The sequence below is a fragment of the Thermoascus crustaceus genome (genome assembly GCF_041956765.1).
Source record: "Thermoascus crustaceus strain CBS 181.67 unplaced genomic scaffold VTN00scaffold_4, whole genome shotgun sequence".
Taxonomy (NCBI): domain Eukaryota; kingdom Fungi; phylum Ascomycota; class Eurotiomycetes; order Eurotiales; family Thermoascaceae; genus Thermoascus; species Thermoascus crustaceus.
Genome location: NW_027192530.1, coordinates 465083 through 479227, shown reverse-complemented (window position 1 = coordinate 479227; position 14145 = coordinate 465083). Strand labels below are relative to the sequence as shown.

Genomic DNA, 14145 nt, shown 5'->3' with positions numbered 1-14145 from the left:
AGGTGGAGTGTAGTACAGGCTGTGGTGGCGCACCCCTCCGGGTGCGCGTCTAGGCGCCGAGATCCGCCCGCTAAGAAGTCACGCCCGGCGCTAGAGGCAGACATGACTGCAGCCTTCACCATCACGCTCTCCGGCTCATATGAGTCGTCCTGGGCTCTGACAAGGGTCAGAGTCACCTTGGTCCTCTCCCTTGTGCTCTACAAATATCTATCCTTATACTGTAGTCCTTCACCTCACCGTTTCCTTCTCTCACCACTCCTTTGTCTTACGCTGGTCTCACGCTGAAACGTCCACCAGATATCCCCCGCCTAGACGTCATAGACCTGGCGCTGCCCGCAGCAGCTGTCACTCCAGCCCATCCGCCGTCTCCGTTCACACAGTCCTTGTAGCCGAGCTCCAAACAATTCCTACCATCCAGCAATAAGTTTCTTGTAGAAAATCTCTTTTTTTCCTCATCAAGATGTTTGCGAGCAAGCGTCTGAGCAAGGTGAGTCGCAGCCAGCTGGCCCCTCCCCGCAAGGCTGAAGTGGCCACTCCGCTGACTCCCGAAAATAAACAGGAGCTCCTTAAGGTACTTACACTCCCTCGATGTCGACCTCCCTCCTTACCCTTTTTGTCGTTTCCGTCCTGGCACCGAGCACGATAATCTGCGGGGAATACAAGATCAATGGCATTTTCAAGAATGGTCGATAAGCGCAATGGGCGGAGCTAACTCGTTTGTTTATAGATGCAGGGACACCTGCCACCGGGGATCTCGATTGTCAAGTCGGATAACCTGGAGGAGTGGCAGATGGACATTAAGGTTCTGGACGACAATCCCCTTTACAAGGACGAGACGTATCGGCTCAAGTTTACATTCTCGTCTAAATATCCGATAGGTGAGTCTGCTGCGGCTACCTTGTCCAGAGTGTTGATTTGTTGCATTGTTTGATTGTGGGATTGTAGAACTCGTAGTAACTAGACCCTGTTGTGACACGATAATCCCGGCAATTATTTTTGCAGCTGCTAACCACGTATCCATGTGCAGAGCCTCCAGAAGTGCAGTTTATCGAGCTGCCACGAACGTCCGAAACTCCCCGCCCGATCCCTATCCATCCCCACATCTACAGCAATGGCATCATCTGCTTAGATCTGCTGAGTTCCGCGGGGTGGTCGCCAGTTCAGACCGTCGAGAGCGTCTGCATGAGTATCCAGAGCATGCTGACCGCGAACTCACGGAATGAACGCCCACCAGGCGATGCCGACTTTGTCAACTACAACAGACGGCGGCCACGGGATATCAATTTCTTCTATGATGATGACAACGTGTAAATAAGGCCGCGGTGGTGGGATATGAGGCCTGATGGGGGCAAAGATCATTAACTATCTGGGTATCTTTGTTGACTGGGGTTTTTGAAAAATGCTCTTGTTTTGGTTCTGGTGCTTCTAGGAGTGGTGTCTGGTGCTTGTTCTTTTTGTATCGGCGTAGGGGATGGTGGTTTTCAGCATGGGTCGCAGCGAAGGTCTCTTGCCCTCCGCAATCTTCTGAACTCTCTATTATTCTCGAGCACAATAGCTCGGCATTCTCTTATCTTGCACATAGTACAAGCGTTTGCAACATGAATTCAGTCCGTATAATATCATGTAAACAGATGTTTGGTGACTTAATACTGTTATTGATTTTTTTTTCCACCTCATGGTCGAGACCTATTCCTTGGGTGTTCATTTTGGAACTTTCTTCACAATTATGGTAGTCACTGAAAACATAATGAATAATGATAGTTATCGCTTGCTGTAACCTCGACGTTATTCAATCTATAAACCCTCCCCCTCCAAGCTATTTTCTACTCTATAAGAATTGTGATTTGCAGATTTGTAGCCCTTTTTGGCTACAGATGATGCTGTAAACGGCAGCTGTTTAGCAACTTTCTTCTGCCATGCTCCCGCACATTCTGTCCACGCACTGCTTCTGTCTCAGGCTACCACTCCCTTCCCTGCCTTTGAGACCTGGCGCCTTCTCTGTGCGCTTCTATCCTACCTTGCTGTTGAGGCTCACTGTCTGCTTCACCGTTGCTCCTCCTACCTGGCATTTCATGAGGGTGCCGGAAAATGGCCTCCTCTAGCTGGGCTCTGGCCAGCGCCCAGCCGCCATGGCTATAAACCTGCTTTCCCCCATCCACCCTCCGCTCAACCTCTGTCACGCTCCATTGATAACCACAACATCTTCAGCGCTGGATTCTTCAGTGCTTGCTTGCCGCTGCTTTCTGATAACCTGTCACAGTCAACCACCTCACCTTCCGCGGCTTTCTCGCCCTGCGTCCAGTGTGAGACTTTGACCATGAGCGGTCGGAGATGATGTGATGTCGGCTGACTCATTGCTGAGAGTGACACCTCCAGTGTGTCTCCTCTCGCGGATGCCGACGACGAACTGTTCAAGCCCAGCTCTGAGATGGGCTTGACTGAACCAGATTACCCTCCTGCGCCTCAAAAGACCGGCAAGAATGGCTGTTCGCCATGCTGTCAAGCGGACTCCAAGCAGCCTTCTGCATTGAAACCCAGCAAAGTCTTCAAAGTGTCTGCCATGGAGCTTGTGCATAGGACCTGTTACGAAGCCCCAGCTGATGATACAGATGAGGATCTATTGAAGGTGCCGGAGGATTATGGCAAGTCTAAAAATACCAAGAAACTGAATATCCAACTTCAGGATTGCTGGGCTCTGTCAGTCTCCGCACCACTGAGGTTTCAGGCTGTTAAAAGGCAATGTGATGAACTATCAGACTGACTGATCTGCCAGATACTGCCGGACCAAAGCAATCAAGCCATTAGCCAATCTGAAGTGGGAGGATGCAGAAAAGGCTCTACAGCAGGTGTCTCCAAACAACATGCACTGGTTCCTGAATTGGTGTCTCAAGCTACAGTACAATTTAACAGCCGCCAACTGAAGGGCTATAAGAGATTTAGTGCACTGGAAGCGGATTGGAAGTATTTTCAAGTCTACTACACCTGGATCACCAGGAAGGGTGAGGCCGTTTGCATAGTGCGCTTTTACCAACTTATCTGGAATGTTGTCTGTAACATTATCTGACATCTACTGACAGGGTATGTGATACCTGGCCAATAAGCACTACCTCAACAAACAGGTGCGTGAGAACATTCCTGTCTATATTGAGGACATGGTTCCATTCAACAAGACCATACTCCAAACATGGAAAAAGCAATCTGATCTCAGCTTCCAATGAATTCTCCTATGCCTATATAATACAATAGGATTGTTCACAGTTAGCCGGAAGCAGGCAATGCTAGATCTTCAGTACAAGCATCTACAGGTGACTCTCCAGCAGGATCCACATGGGGGACCCCCAGTACCCATGATTGAGATCCGGCTGGAATTTGTGAAGAGTGTTCTTGGGATGTCAAAGCTGTAAGTGAACCAGGGACAACCTCTACTGTCATAAACTGGCCAAGGTGGTCCCTCTCCCATGAAGAGTCTCTTCTGTTGACACTAATTGATGAGCCAGAAATGTGTTTTCATTGCTGGAGATTGTCTATGGTGTGTCACTGGTCTTCAGCCCACATATATTGCTCTTTGGCATGCTATTCTATGCCAATGTGTTTGAGGCACCCAATCTGAACTCAATGCAGGAGCTTTGGAGGCTGATCATTGAGGATGGCCGGCAGGAGATGCTGCTTCCCCTGAAACACAAGATGGGTGATTATTATGTCTGATGGCAAGCCACGCATCCTGTGGAAGACACCCATGGTAGGCTCCACCCTTCACACACAGCTTGGGACTCTCAGTGAGATCTATAGATTTCTCAACCTGTTCTACTCCATCAGTTCTGTTACAGAGGGGGCAAGTTGCTCAACAAAAGTGGTGAGTGGACATTTTCTCTGTCATTGTAACTATTCTCTCTTTCCACTTGCCATGAGGAGTCCTCACATATCATGGTGTCTAGGATTTGTGAGTGATGCGCAGCAGAATGTGATCATGGCACACACAAGGAGCACCACCTTTATCAAACATTATTGTCCTTGAAGGCACCCCAGTATGCAGAAGATCATGTGTGGTCTCAAACTGGATAAGGAGTTTGCGCAAGCAGTAACCCAGATAAGCCAATGGATTGATAAGCAGCGCCCGCGACTGAACAATGAAGAGCAGGCATCAGTGGAGCAGGACCCTGAGTTTCAAGCAGCAAAACAATTCCAAAATCAATTACAGCATCAGTGTGACCAAACTAGCAACCTGGAGTTGCTGATCCTGTTGCAAGAGCAAAGTAGAACATCACCAACATACAACAACATCTCCAGCAGCGACGCCGGAGAGAGATACGGCAGGATTTCAGTTGGAAACAAGTGGTGATTGATATTCAGAGACAGCTGACAGGATCAGTGGTTAATGACAAGCATGCGCGGGAGGTGTTGTGGAGAGAGTTTGAGATACCACCAGAGCAAATCAATCTTGTGGAGAAACTTTTCACATAGCCCACATCTGACTTGTTAGAAGACAAATGGAACTGCCGCAATGAGGCTGTCAAGGCTATCAGACAGTATTGTGACTTCCTGGAAGGCGGCCCGCTCCGAGGGTGACTGAAGCGGTCTGCACCACCAGATGAAGATGACATTGATATCCCACCACCACTCTGCAAGAGCAGACAGGAGGAGCGACTGAGCAAGTCAGTGTGGGAGGAGAAGTTTCATGGCACCAAGGAACACATCCAGACAGTGCAGAAGCCTCTGGCGTGCTTCCAATGCTCCAAATGGTACTCTGATCATAATAGGGTCAAGAGGCACTTCAGAAAGTTGCATATTAAAGATCGCAAATGCACCTTCTGTAACCTGGTGCTCCAGCATAAGAATCACTTGCGGAGGCAAGCGGAGGAAGTCCACCGCTTGCAAACCTCAGTCTTCACTTAGAATAGTGATCTCATTTTCAATGATGTTGCTCCTTTCAAGCCGGCCCTAGGCTGACTGTGGGATGGGAATTCGGGATCCCTAGGGGGGTATCATACCATCCCACAGGACGCCAAGACTTTATGGGATGGGATTTTTCCCATTGCCACACCCGCCCTGTTCAGGGCTTGATAGAGGGTTCCCCGCTGTCTCCGCCATTGCCTACATTCAAACAGTAGGTGATGAATAGACTCCTTTGGGGTCTGGCAGCCCCTGCAGGCCTCTGACTCCCAGGCTTGCATCCGTTTTAGATAGGTCCCTATAGCAGCATGCCCTGTCTTGAGCTGATAGTAGCAGCTAACTATCTTCTTAGGTGCTGCTGCTGCTACTGGGTCCTGTTTCCACCCCCAGTAAGGTTGGTAGGTCCTTTGGGCCTCCCGGGACCTACAAGCTAGGGCCCGGGCCAACCAGTTCTGCCTCCGGGTCTTCATGGCTTCTGTACGGCTCCTGCGGGTGTAAGCCAGTGAGAGCTCCCCTGAACCCCCTTGTGGAGACCTGGCTGCTGCCCGCTTGGCTGTTTGATCTGCCTGCTCATTGCCCTCTATGCCTTCATGCCCAGGGACCCATTGAATGGTGGTTTGCCGCCCTTGTGCCTGAAGTTCTGGGCTGCTTCATGTGCTTGCATGGCTAGAGCCTGCCCAGGGCCTGTCCCCTGGTGCTGGAGTCTATCTATGGCTGCCCTAGAGTCCAGTAGCACTGTGACTGGGCCTTGGCCCCTGATTTTCTGGGCTAGATGCAGGGCCTGGCAGACCCCAACCAGCTCCGCATCAAATATCTCTTTCCCTGCGCCCAGGGGGATCTCCCGGGTTTGCCACATTCCCTGGGAGTTCTGCCATGCAATCCCCGCTCCTGTACGCCCATCCTCTAGTCGGGAGCCATCTGACCAGAGGGTAAGCCCAGGGCGTGCTGCCCTTGCTGCTTGGTAGGCTTCCACAGCAGGTAAGACCTTGATTATGCCTGGAAAGGTGCTAGGGAAAGCTTCTACTGTCTCCTCAAAACCTCTAGAGGGATCAATCTTCAGGGTTCCAGCTATTTGACAGGCTAGGTGCTGCCCTAGGGACCATGGCCCTCTTCCACTGACCTCTGCCCACACCCGGTCCCCTATCGGTTGTTCCCCGGGCTGGGCGTGACAGTCCCCCTCTCGGAAGGTCACTGGGAGGACCTGCCTGGCTGGGTGGCTGTTGGGGAGGCCCAGCAGCCGTATAGTATAGCCTAGCTGCCGGGCTTTCAGCAGGGTCTCTGCAGGCTCTAGGCCTGCCTCTCGTACCAGAGGTCCTATAGGGGTTGTGCGGAACATGCCTGTGATAGCCCGAGCTTGCCGGTTGATCATTTGCTGAACACCTGCTAACCGGTCTTTTTGGCCTTGCCACCATAGTTCTGCCCCATATAGGGCCACTGCTTGTACTGCAGCCACCTGGATCCTCCGGACCAGCCCTGGTGGTAGTCCCTGCCTGTGGCATAGGGCTCGCAACCGCCCTTCTGCTGACCGGGCCTTCTGGAGGCAGGTCAGGTAATGCTTCTTCAGGGTAAGTCCTGTGTCCAACCATATGCCTAACCAACGGGTGGTTTTTTGGTTAAACAGGGCCTGATGTCCCCCAACCTGGACCCATGCTCTCTGGACCTGGTTCCTTAGTTCCTGGCCTCGCTTGCGGGTAAAGAGCACTGCCTCTGTCTTCTTTTCATCAAATTGAACTGCATTAGCCTGTCTTCATGCTATAGCAGTCTCCCCAGCCTGCTGCAGCTGCCTGCAGATCTGTTCCACTGAAGTCCCTGAGGCTATCAAGCCTATGTCATCTGCAAATGACAGGGCTCTTATCCCAGGGACTGCTGCTTCTATAGCTTCTATGGGAGAAGGAGGCGGAACTCTATGAGATGTTGATATTATTATGAGCTTGCTAGCTAGTTAAAAGAGGATTCTAACTGTTTGCACGAATGTGGGATAACATAGACACGCGAGAGACTAGGCCTAATTGGGTAGGAGGGCATATCTTCCACACCCCCCTGGCACTGCTGCCCGGTGGTAAGAGGCCTTTTAACGTCCGAGATAGGCAAGAGAAGTCAATAAAAGTGAAAATGAAGATGAAAATTATGGTGCCAATTGGAGATTCAATTTGGCAATAAAATTACGGAAAGCAAACTCTTGCAGGGGTTTAGTTAGACCATCAGCGGTCTGACTAGCTGTGGGAATGTAATCAAATTTCACAATGGCTTTGGCAATGTGCTGGCGTTGGAAATGGTATTGTATGTTGACATGTTTAGTCCAAGCATGGAATTCAGGGTTTTTGCCTAAAGCAATAGCTCCCTGATTGTCCGCAAAGATGGACGTGGGCTTGATGAGAAGAGTATCTTGATGTAGTTCTTGTAGTAGAAGCTGCAACCAGATCAGTTCTTAAAGAGACTGTGACTGTGCAATGTATTCAGATTCAGTAGAAGACAGAGCCACTGTCACCTGCTTCTTTGAAGACCATGAAATAGGTCTGCTGGCAAGCAAGATGTCAGCCGAATATTACCACTATAACCTAGTGGTATGCCAAGAAGCCTATCAGCCTAGTCAGCACACGCCGATCCGGGTAGTTATCTCAAAGATCCTTACAATATTCGGTATATCACATCGATACATCATATCTTTCGGAATCGCTTGATATATCATATTTGGAAGGTCTTAACCCCTCATTCCATGAGAATAAATAGTCAGTTAGTTAGCTAGATTCGAATAATCAGAGCTTTCCTCATCATACCCTCGGATTACTAGGTTCGCACAGTCTGACAAAAGAAGACGTATGCAGTAGTCAATTTAGCTTCATGCGCATGTGGACCAGACCAGTCTGCATCAACAAAGCCATGCAGTTGTGGATTAGCTGAAGATGATTGGTAAAAGAGAGACAGATTAGCAGATCCAGCTAGATACTTCAGGATGTGGTTCACTGCAGTGAGATGCTGAGGACCAGGATTCAAGCAGTATCTTGATACAACAGAGACAGCATAAGCAATATCAGCCCTGGTACCAACAACAAGCTGTTACGGCACAGCCTAGAGACCATGAGCAGGACAGACGAGGGGGGGATCCTATCACGTGACAATGGATCAAAATGATCCATCTGGACTCTTGATCCAACCTGACCTTTGATCCATCTACAGTCATGATCCACCGGATAGGTATTGTGACGGCGTGGCAAGAAGCTATATAAGCGAGAGCAATACGAAGCCGTTGGCTTCGTATCCTAGTCTTTTGCCGGTAGCGCAGCGGTTTGGCTCCTAGAATGCTCCCTAGGAGCCACTCCGTGACAGGTATTTCCGGGCAGAACTCAGCATGTATATAAGACGCTCCTTAACCATGGGGATTAGGACCCCGTGGTCAACTCATAGCAATCCTGATAGGTAACATTGCTAGTAACGGCCTATTCATTCATCTCTTTCTCTTGCTTTCTGTCCTCAAGATAAACCCAACGAGCCTCCGCCTAAGAAGTCTTAGGTCCGCCGTTACAATCAACAGGCTCCAGTTCTGCAGGAAAATCGGAGTCTAACTATGAAACAAAGAGGAACTTCAAAGCCACTACTTTTAAAAGGTGGCTCATATGTTTCTGCTCCAATCAGTCGGCCTGAATTACTTGGATCCCCAGGATTTGGTGGTATTCCATCACTTTTACTTGCCAAGAGGGCGCTGTAAGGTGCAAAGAGAAGGCGAGAAGACAGGTCTGGAGTGACAAATCACTACTGATCAGTAACCAGACTCGGTGGAAGCGCAGAGGACGGCCAAGGAAAGGAGGGGAGCCATCAGTTCAAGCAAGAGGAGAGGAAGAAAACAGAGGGTGAGAGATGGAGGGTAAGCCACGCGGGCAGCGCACGCAACAGGATGATACAAGGAAAGGATCACTCACTCACAATGGTGCCGCATTGAGATAGCGACGTCGAGAGGATCCAATTCTCATGTAGCCGATAGTCACAGAACCTGTGTATCAACAAGAGACTCGAGAGAATGCCAGGGATGGCCAGGGAAGGGAAGAGACCTACCACTTCTGCAGCGAAGCGTGTTTGGGAGAGGAGAGAAAGAAGAAACGGAGGAAGAACAAGAGGTGGATGTGATCAAGTCGGGAATTGCGCAGTATCCATTATAGTAATAATACCGTTGTGAAATATTCCCAAGAAAGTCCACTGCAAAGTCGCCATTCTCTCGGACAAGTTCTTGAAACCTGCCCTTGCCCCACAGACTTTTCAAATTCCCTCTCGCGACCTTGACCACGGCCCCCCTCATTTTCTCGTCGTTCTGATGAGTAGTACTATATATCTCCTGCATACGGTCAACAAATGTATCACTGATCCACAATTCATCAAGCATTCTCTTGAGCTTTTGAAAAGCAAGATCTTTCAATTCACCGATAAGGAACTGTCAGACTGCGCGAACCTAGTAATCCGAAGGTATGATGATGAAAGCTCTGATTATTCCAATCTACCTAACTAACTGACTATTTATCTCATGGGATTAGGGGTTAAGACCTTCCGAATATGGATATATCAAGCGATTCCGAAAGATATGATATATCGATGTGATATATTGATGTAATATAAAAGGGTATTGCAAGGGTCTTCGAGATACCCGGATCGGCGTGTGCTGACTAGGCTGATAGGCTTCTTGGCATACCACCAGGTTATAGCGGTAATATTCGGCTGACAGGAACTCGTCAGCCAGAGCATACGCACGTGGATGCTTGAGAAGTTCAATATCATCTAAGTGAAGAGAGTCAGATCTTCACCTCACATGATTATCACAAGAGATAGTTGCCTTCCATGTCCAGATCATGAGAGGCTTCATCAGAATAGTCCCCAGTATATATTGGAAAACTCTCCAGTGGGCGTGTCCACTTCCTGTAGTATTACTAATCAAAACTCTTTTTCCTTCCCCTCTTTGTTCTTAATGCCCTTCTTGAAGTATTCACCCTGAATACAAAGCACCAGGCTATGCGCAGGGAGTTCGGTGTCTCCAATGAAGATACGGATGTCGGAGAACTCGGGGTTATTGAAGATGCTATATGGCTTTAGTATAATATATGGAGATGCTGGGGGTACCCACGTTGTAATCCTGCCCGCCGGGATACGACTCCTCCACCACTGGGCTACGTGCCTACCTACTCTTCATCATCATTCATCAAAGGAATCTCATTCCATGATGCTTTGTTCTAGCCAGAGAAAATGGCATTCATGGCAGATAAAGCTCCAGCAGAGAGGATCTTCGGCTTCCGCGATGTCTGATCGCATTGGATCTGTGAGAACTAGCACTGCCAGGCCTAATAGCACTAGACCATAACAGCCGACAGGCTGTTTAGGGCCTGGCACCCCCTATAAGGGTAGGCCTTTCTAGGCTGCGTTACAGGATCTGTCTAGCGGGTCTAACGGAGACGAAGATAACGAGTCAGAAATCTATCAGACAATCAATGGATTCACTGCCCTAATGTGGGAGCTAACTGTTTCATGAAAATATATCCAACTCGGTTAACGTCGTACTGAACGGCTAAAGACGCGATCCTCGCCTCAACCTCTCATGGGCCGATGTGAAACCGTGGCTAGTGACGGCACTAAGAGTGCTCACATCCAATGCGAGCGCAAACGCTGCTATCAGCCCTGCGAGGCGTCTCTTCATCCCAGGTCCTCTGCACTGCAGCAGCTCCAGGCATTCTTTCTGCGTCCCGTAAAAGGTCCCGGCGCCCACAACACCGACAGGAAGCGAGGGGATAAATATCGTCCAGTTCAAGTCCTTCGTCTCCCTGTCATACTCCGCAGTTACATGACTCCACAACGCTTCTGCCACGCAGGCCGGATCCTGCCCACAGGCAATTAACATGGCGGTAACGACGTTTACAACGTTGATGTTGCTTCCGAATTGGCCGTTCCGGGTTTCTGCATCCTTTACGATGGCCAAACTGTGGTGCAACTCCTCCGTGCTGCATTTCAACACTTCCCGGCAGGCCTCGTCCGTTATCTTTCCCCAGGCGATGACCCGCACACCGCGGCCCGGGGACTGAATCACATTCCCCCACGACGATTTCTTGTCGGCTGCCATTTGGCCCTCCACCAGAAACCCCTGGACCTGCAACTCCTTCGCGAGGTGGGAATTCATGAATTCGTCGCAGGCTTTCTGGGTCGCAATCGTGGTCATATTCTGCCCCGTGGCATCGGCGCAGGAATAGTCGAAGCGGACGTGCACTCTGGGCCCGATGATGTGAGGCGTGAGCTTTAGCAGGCGGGCATGCCGACTGGTAGACTCGGCGTCTTTGGCGAACTGTGCCTGGAGCTCGGGCACACGTCGGGCGAACGCCACGGCCTTGCCTGTGTCTGCGAAGTGGAAGACAGGCGCGCGGCACATGGCATCCTCCAGTACCTCGAACTGGATGCCGCCGCTGAGGTTGAAGGCTTTGCACCCCCGTGAACAGCTCGCTACCAGAGTTGGTTCATACGTCGCCAGCGGCGCGTAGAACACATCGTTGGTGTTCTCTGGTCCCTCGACTTTCAGTGGTCCCGCCAAACCCAAGGGAACCTGGCTGAATCCGATGCAGTTTTCGATCGTTACGTCTCTAGTTTCATCTTCGTGACGTCTGACATACTTGAGGCCCTCTAGACGAGAGGCCAGGCTTGGATCTTTTTTCAGCATCCATTTTATCGACATTGCCGTGGAATTGTGCAGAATTGATATATAAAATGTGAGTGCCGTCGAAAAACTGAGAAATGAAGACTACCTGCCGGGCCTACTTGGGGAAATTCACACGCATATATAAATGCTGTCTAGGTGGGCCGGACCCATTGCAGCTGAAGGCAGGAGGCGCAAGCACAATCGCTGTACAGTGCGGCTGCGTGATATCTCCCATTAGTCACAATTTAAAAAGAAAACCATCGGCATGTGAAAATCCACCAGCTGGCAGAATTGTCGCCCAATTGAACTGGTGTCTGCTTGGTGCTTCATGTTCCCATCTTGACTGGAATATCCTCCTAGTGCTCACAGAGTGTCTGGTAGATCGTCCGGCGAGGCGTGCTCTTTACTGGATGTCTTCAAACTGGAATATCCACGTAGAGGATATGTGCTCTACGCTATCTTGCAGCTTCGGTTGGTACGTCAAGTGGAGCTGTGTGAGTATACTGTGATCATAGCATGCCATTTGCCACGAGACAAATCTTGAAAAATATCTCATCGATTACAAAGGATCTATATACGTAGCGTGTGGATATGACGAAAGATGAGGGTGGCTAGCTGACCAGACTGGGGTTTGATCCCAGGACCTTATCGGAACCATCAGACTTTGGTGCCAGTCTAATGTTAATGGTCTCGGCTAGAGCCGTGCCCTATGAACCTTGATAGAGCCGGCCCGCTCAGTTGGAGCCGATTTTTGGCTTTTCAGCACCTACATAATAGGATGCTGACCAATGATCAATAGGATCAATCACCCACAGTCCTGCAACATTGGCCCCTCCCTGCTCTAGACCTCGGTTTTCGAAAAAGATCTCAAGATCACAAGCATCCCCCCCAACAACATACACTATGGACTTGGAAGCTCAGTCTGCAGCTGTCTGTGCTGAGACGCTTCCAGGCTGTTGATAACTCAGAACTTGCGACCAGCAAATGACATAGAAACCAGCCTCTTCACACAGTAGTACTTGTACTAACTATACCATCTCTAGGAAATTGGATTACTGCGTACGGCTTTGTGCGTTGGGGGCACCCAGCTTTGTAGTCTGTGGAGACACTTATTCTCAGAACTTGTCCGCTTCATGATCTTATTTCCCGATTTATTTCCCGAACGTGTTCGGCCGGTTTGTGGCTGGCTGAGCTTCGATCGCATGAGCCTCATGCATCATGCCGCGCATAGTGCAGATCTATGCATGCATTGTCACATAGACTGGTTGAACCAGTGTTCATACGTCAGTTTGCATGCAACTGAACCTGGTTGCTGGATTTCTTCCGTCCAGTGAAACAAAAGTTTAACATAATCCACAACCAAGCCGCGAATACAACCGAACCACAAATTTTCCCTCTCCCTACCATGTTTTTGAAGCTTTTCAACAACCAACGCCATTAAATTAGACTACCTAGTATATAGAATGTATAGCTATTTACTAGGACAACTTCTTATAGTATGTCCAACAGTCCTGCAGCCACTGCAGCTTGTTGAGTTGTCCTACATGTGTAGATCAATTGAGTTCCCCACGTGTGAGTTCTGCGGGAGCCGGCTGGTCAACTTCCAAACCAGAAGCCTTGTGCACAAGGCAATAACAATACAGCTATCTTGTAAGTTCCAACTTGTCAGGGATCGCCCCGTGACAAAGAAGGACAAAGGGACAAAGGAGGATTGGCGGAGGATTCTGCCAGACAAGACTATGGGTGATAGGCGGCAGGTTCCAGCTAGCGAGAGGAGGAAGATATATAAGGGCATTGTCCTGATCCACCAGAGAACGTAGCATATAGTACGTGGTTGTGTCGTAGACAAATTGTCAGAGGTCCCCAACTACCATCTTCTTGGAAAACATCAAAATCAATACCTACAAGAAACACGTCTTTTTAACGCGTCATTCGACTCAAAGAGGGCTCAGGGCCCCTAAAAGCCACCATGGAACCCCCCGATCTCCATGGTGGTGGTGGTACTCACGCGTCTACCCCGGCAAGCACACATGCGGCCAGCCAGCTCACAGAAATCCTAGGGGTCCCGGATACCCCAACCCCAAGTCAATGGAATCTCTCCGGACCTCTGGGGCTTATTATGAGTGGAAACGATCAGGAAGATCACCTAGGAACTCAGGAAGGGCCTGCTAAAGGCCCTAAGAGCCTAAGGAGCAGTCGCCTACAAAGTCAAGCAAGCAAAAGCAACGGAACATCTAGGCTACAACAAGCCACCCAGAAACCCTTATGGAGCAAAGCCATACACCAAAATTCTCAAGGAGATATCAGAAAGCACCTACGTACCCTAGGAGGTAATATCAAGCAAGCATGCCAGGATGACTTAGAGACCCTTTGGGCTCAGGTCGCAGAGGCCATGGACAACCTCAAGGCACAATGGACAGCAGAACAACAAGCCCGGGAACAAATCCTTCTACAAATAATCAGCTCCCTAGAACTAGAAGTTAGCAAACTTCAGACTCAGCCTACAGCAGCCACCCAGCAACATCAAGACCCCCCTTGACCAGCTCCTCCAGATGAGGAGCACGGGCCACAAAGCAGAGCGCAAATTATTATTA

At 49.8% G+C, this 14145-nt stretch overlaps 4 protein-coding genes across 4 annotated transcripts; 2 read left to right on the top strand and 2 right to left on the bottom strand.

The window, feature by feature from the left end:
• Positions 1-102: 102 nt before the first annotated feature.
• On the top strand, positions 103-389 carry VTN00DRAFT_6760 (uncharacterized protein; the record flags this gene model as incomplete). Its single annotated transcript, XM_069433432.1, has 2 exons — positions 103-165; positions 225-389. 2 exons carry the CDS (start codon positions 103-105, stop codon positions 387-389), a joined length of 228 nt encoding a protein of 75 aa, XP_069286814.1.
• Positions 390-460: 71 nt separating this feature from the next.
• VTN00DRAFT_6759 (uncharacterized protein) lies at positions 461-4893 on the top strand (the record flags this gene model as incomplete). The annotated part of the gene is made up of 10 exons (XM_069433430.1): positions 461-571; positions 728-878; positions 1028-1307; positions 2377-2697; positions 2774-2848; positions 2911-2999; positions 3259-3400; positions 3498-3688; positions 3744-3853; positions 4573-4893. 10 exons carry the CDS (start codon positions 461-463, stop codon positions 4891-4893), a joined length of 1791 nt encoding a protein of 596 aa, XP_069286813.1.
• A 577-nt stretch (positions 4894-5470) lies between these two features.
• Positions 5471-6259, bottom strand: VTN00DRAFT_6758 (uncharacterized protein; the record flags this gene model as incomplete). The annotated part of the gene is made up of 1 exon (XM_069433429.1): positions 5471-6259. One exon carries the CDS (start codon positions 6257-6259, stop codon positions 5471-5473), a length of 789 nt encoding a protein of 262 aa, XP_069286812.1.
• Positions 6260-10435: 4176 nt separating this feature from the next.
• Positions 10436-11587, bottom strand: VTN00DRAFT_6757 (uncharacterized protein; the record flags this gene model as incomplete). Its single annotated transcript, XM_069433428.1, has 1 exon — positions 10436-11587. The coding sequence occupies one exon, from the start codon at positions 11585-11587 to the stop codon at positions 10436-10438; it is 1152 nt and encodes a 383-aa protein (XP_069286811.1).
• Positions 11588-14145: the final 2558 nt, after the last annotated feature.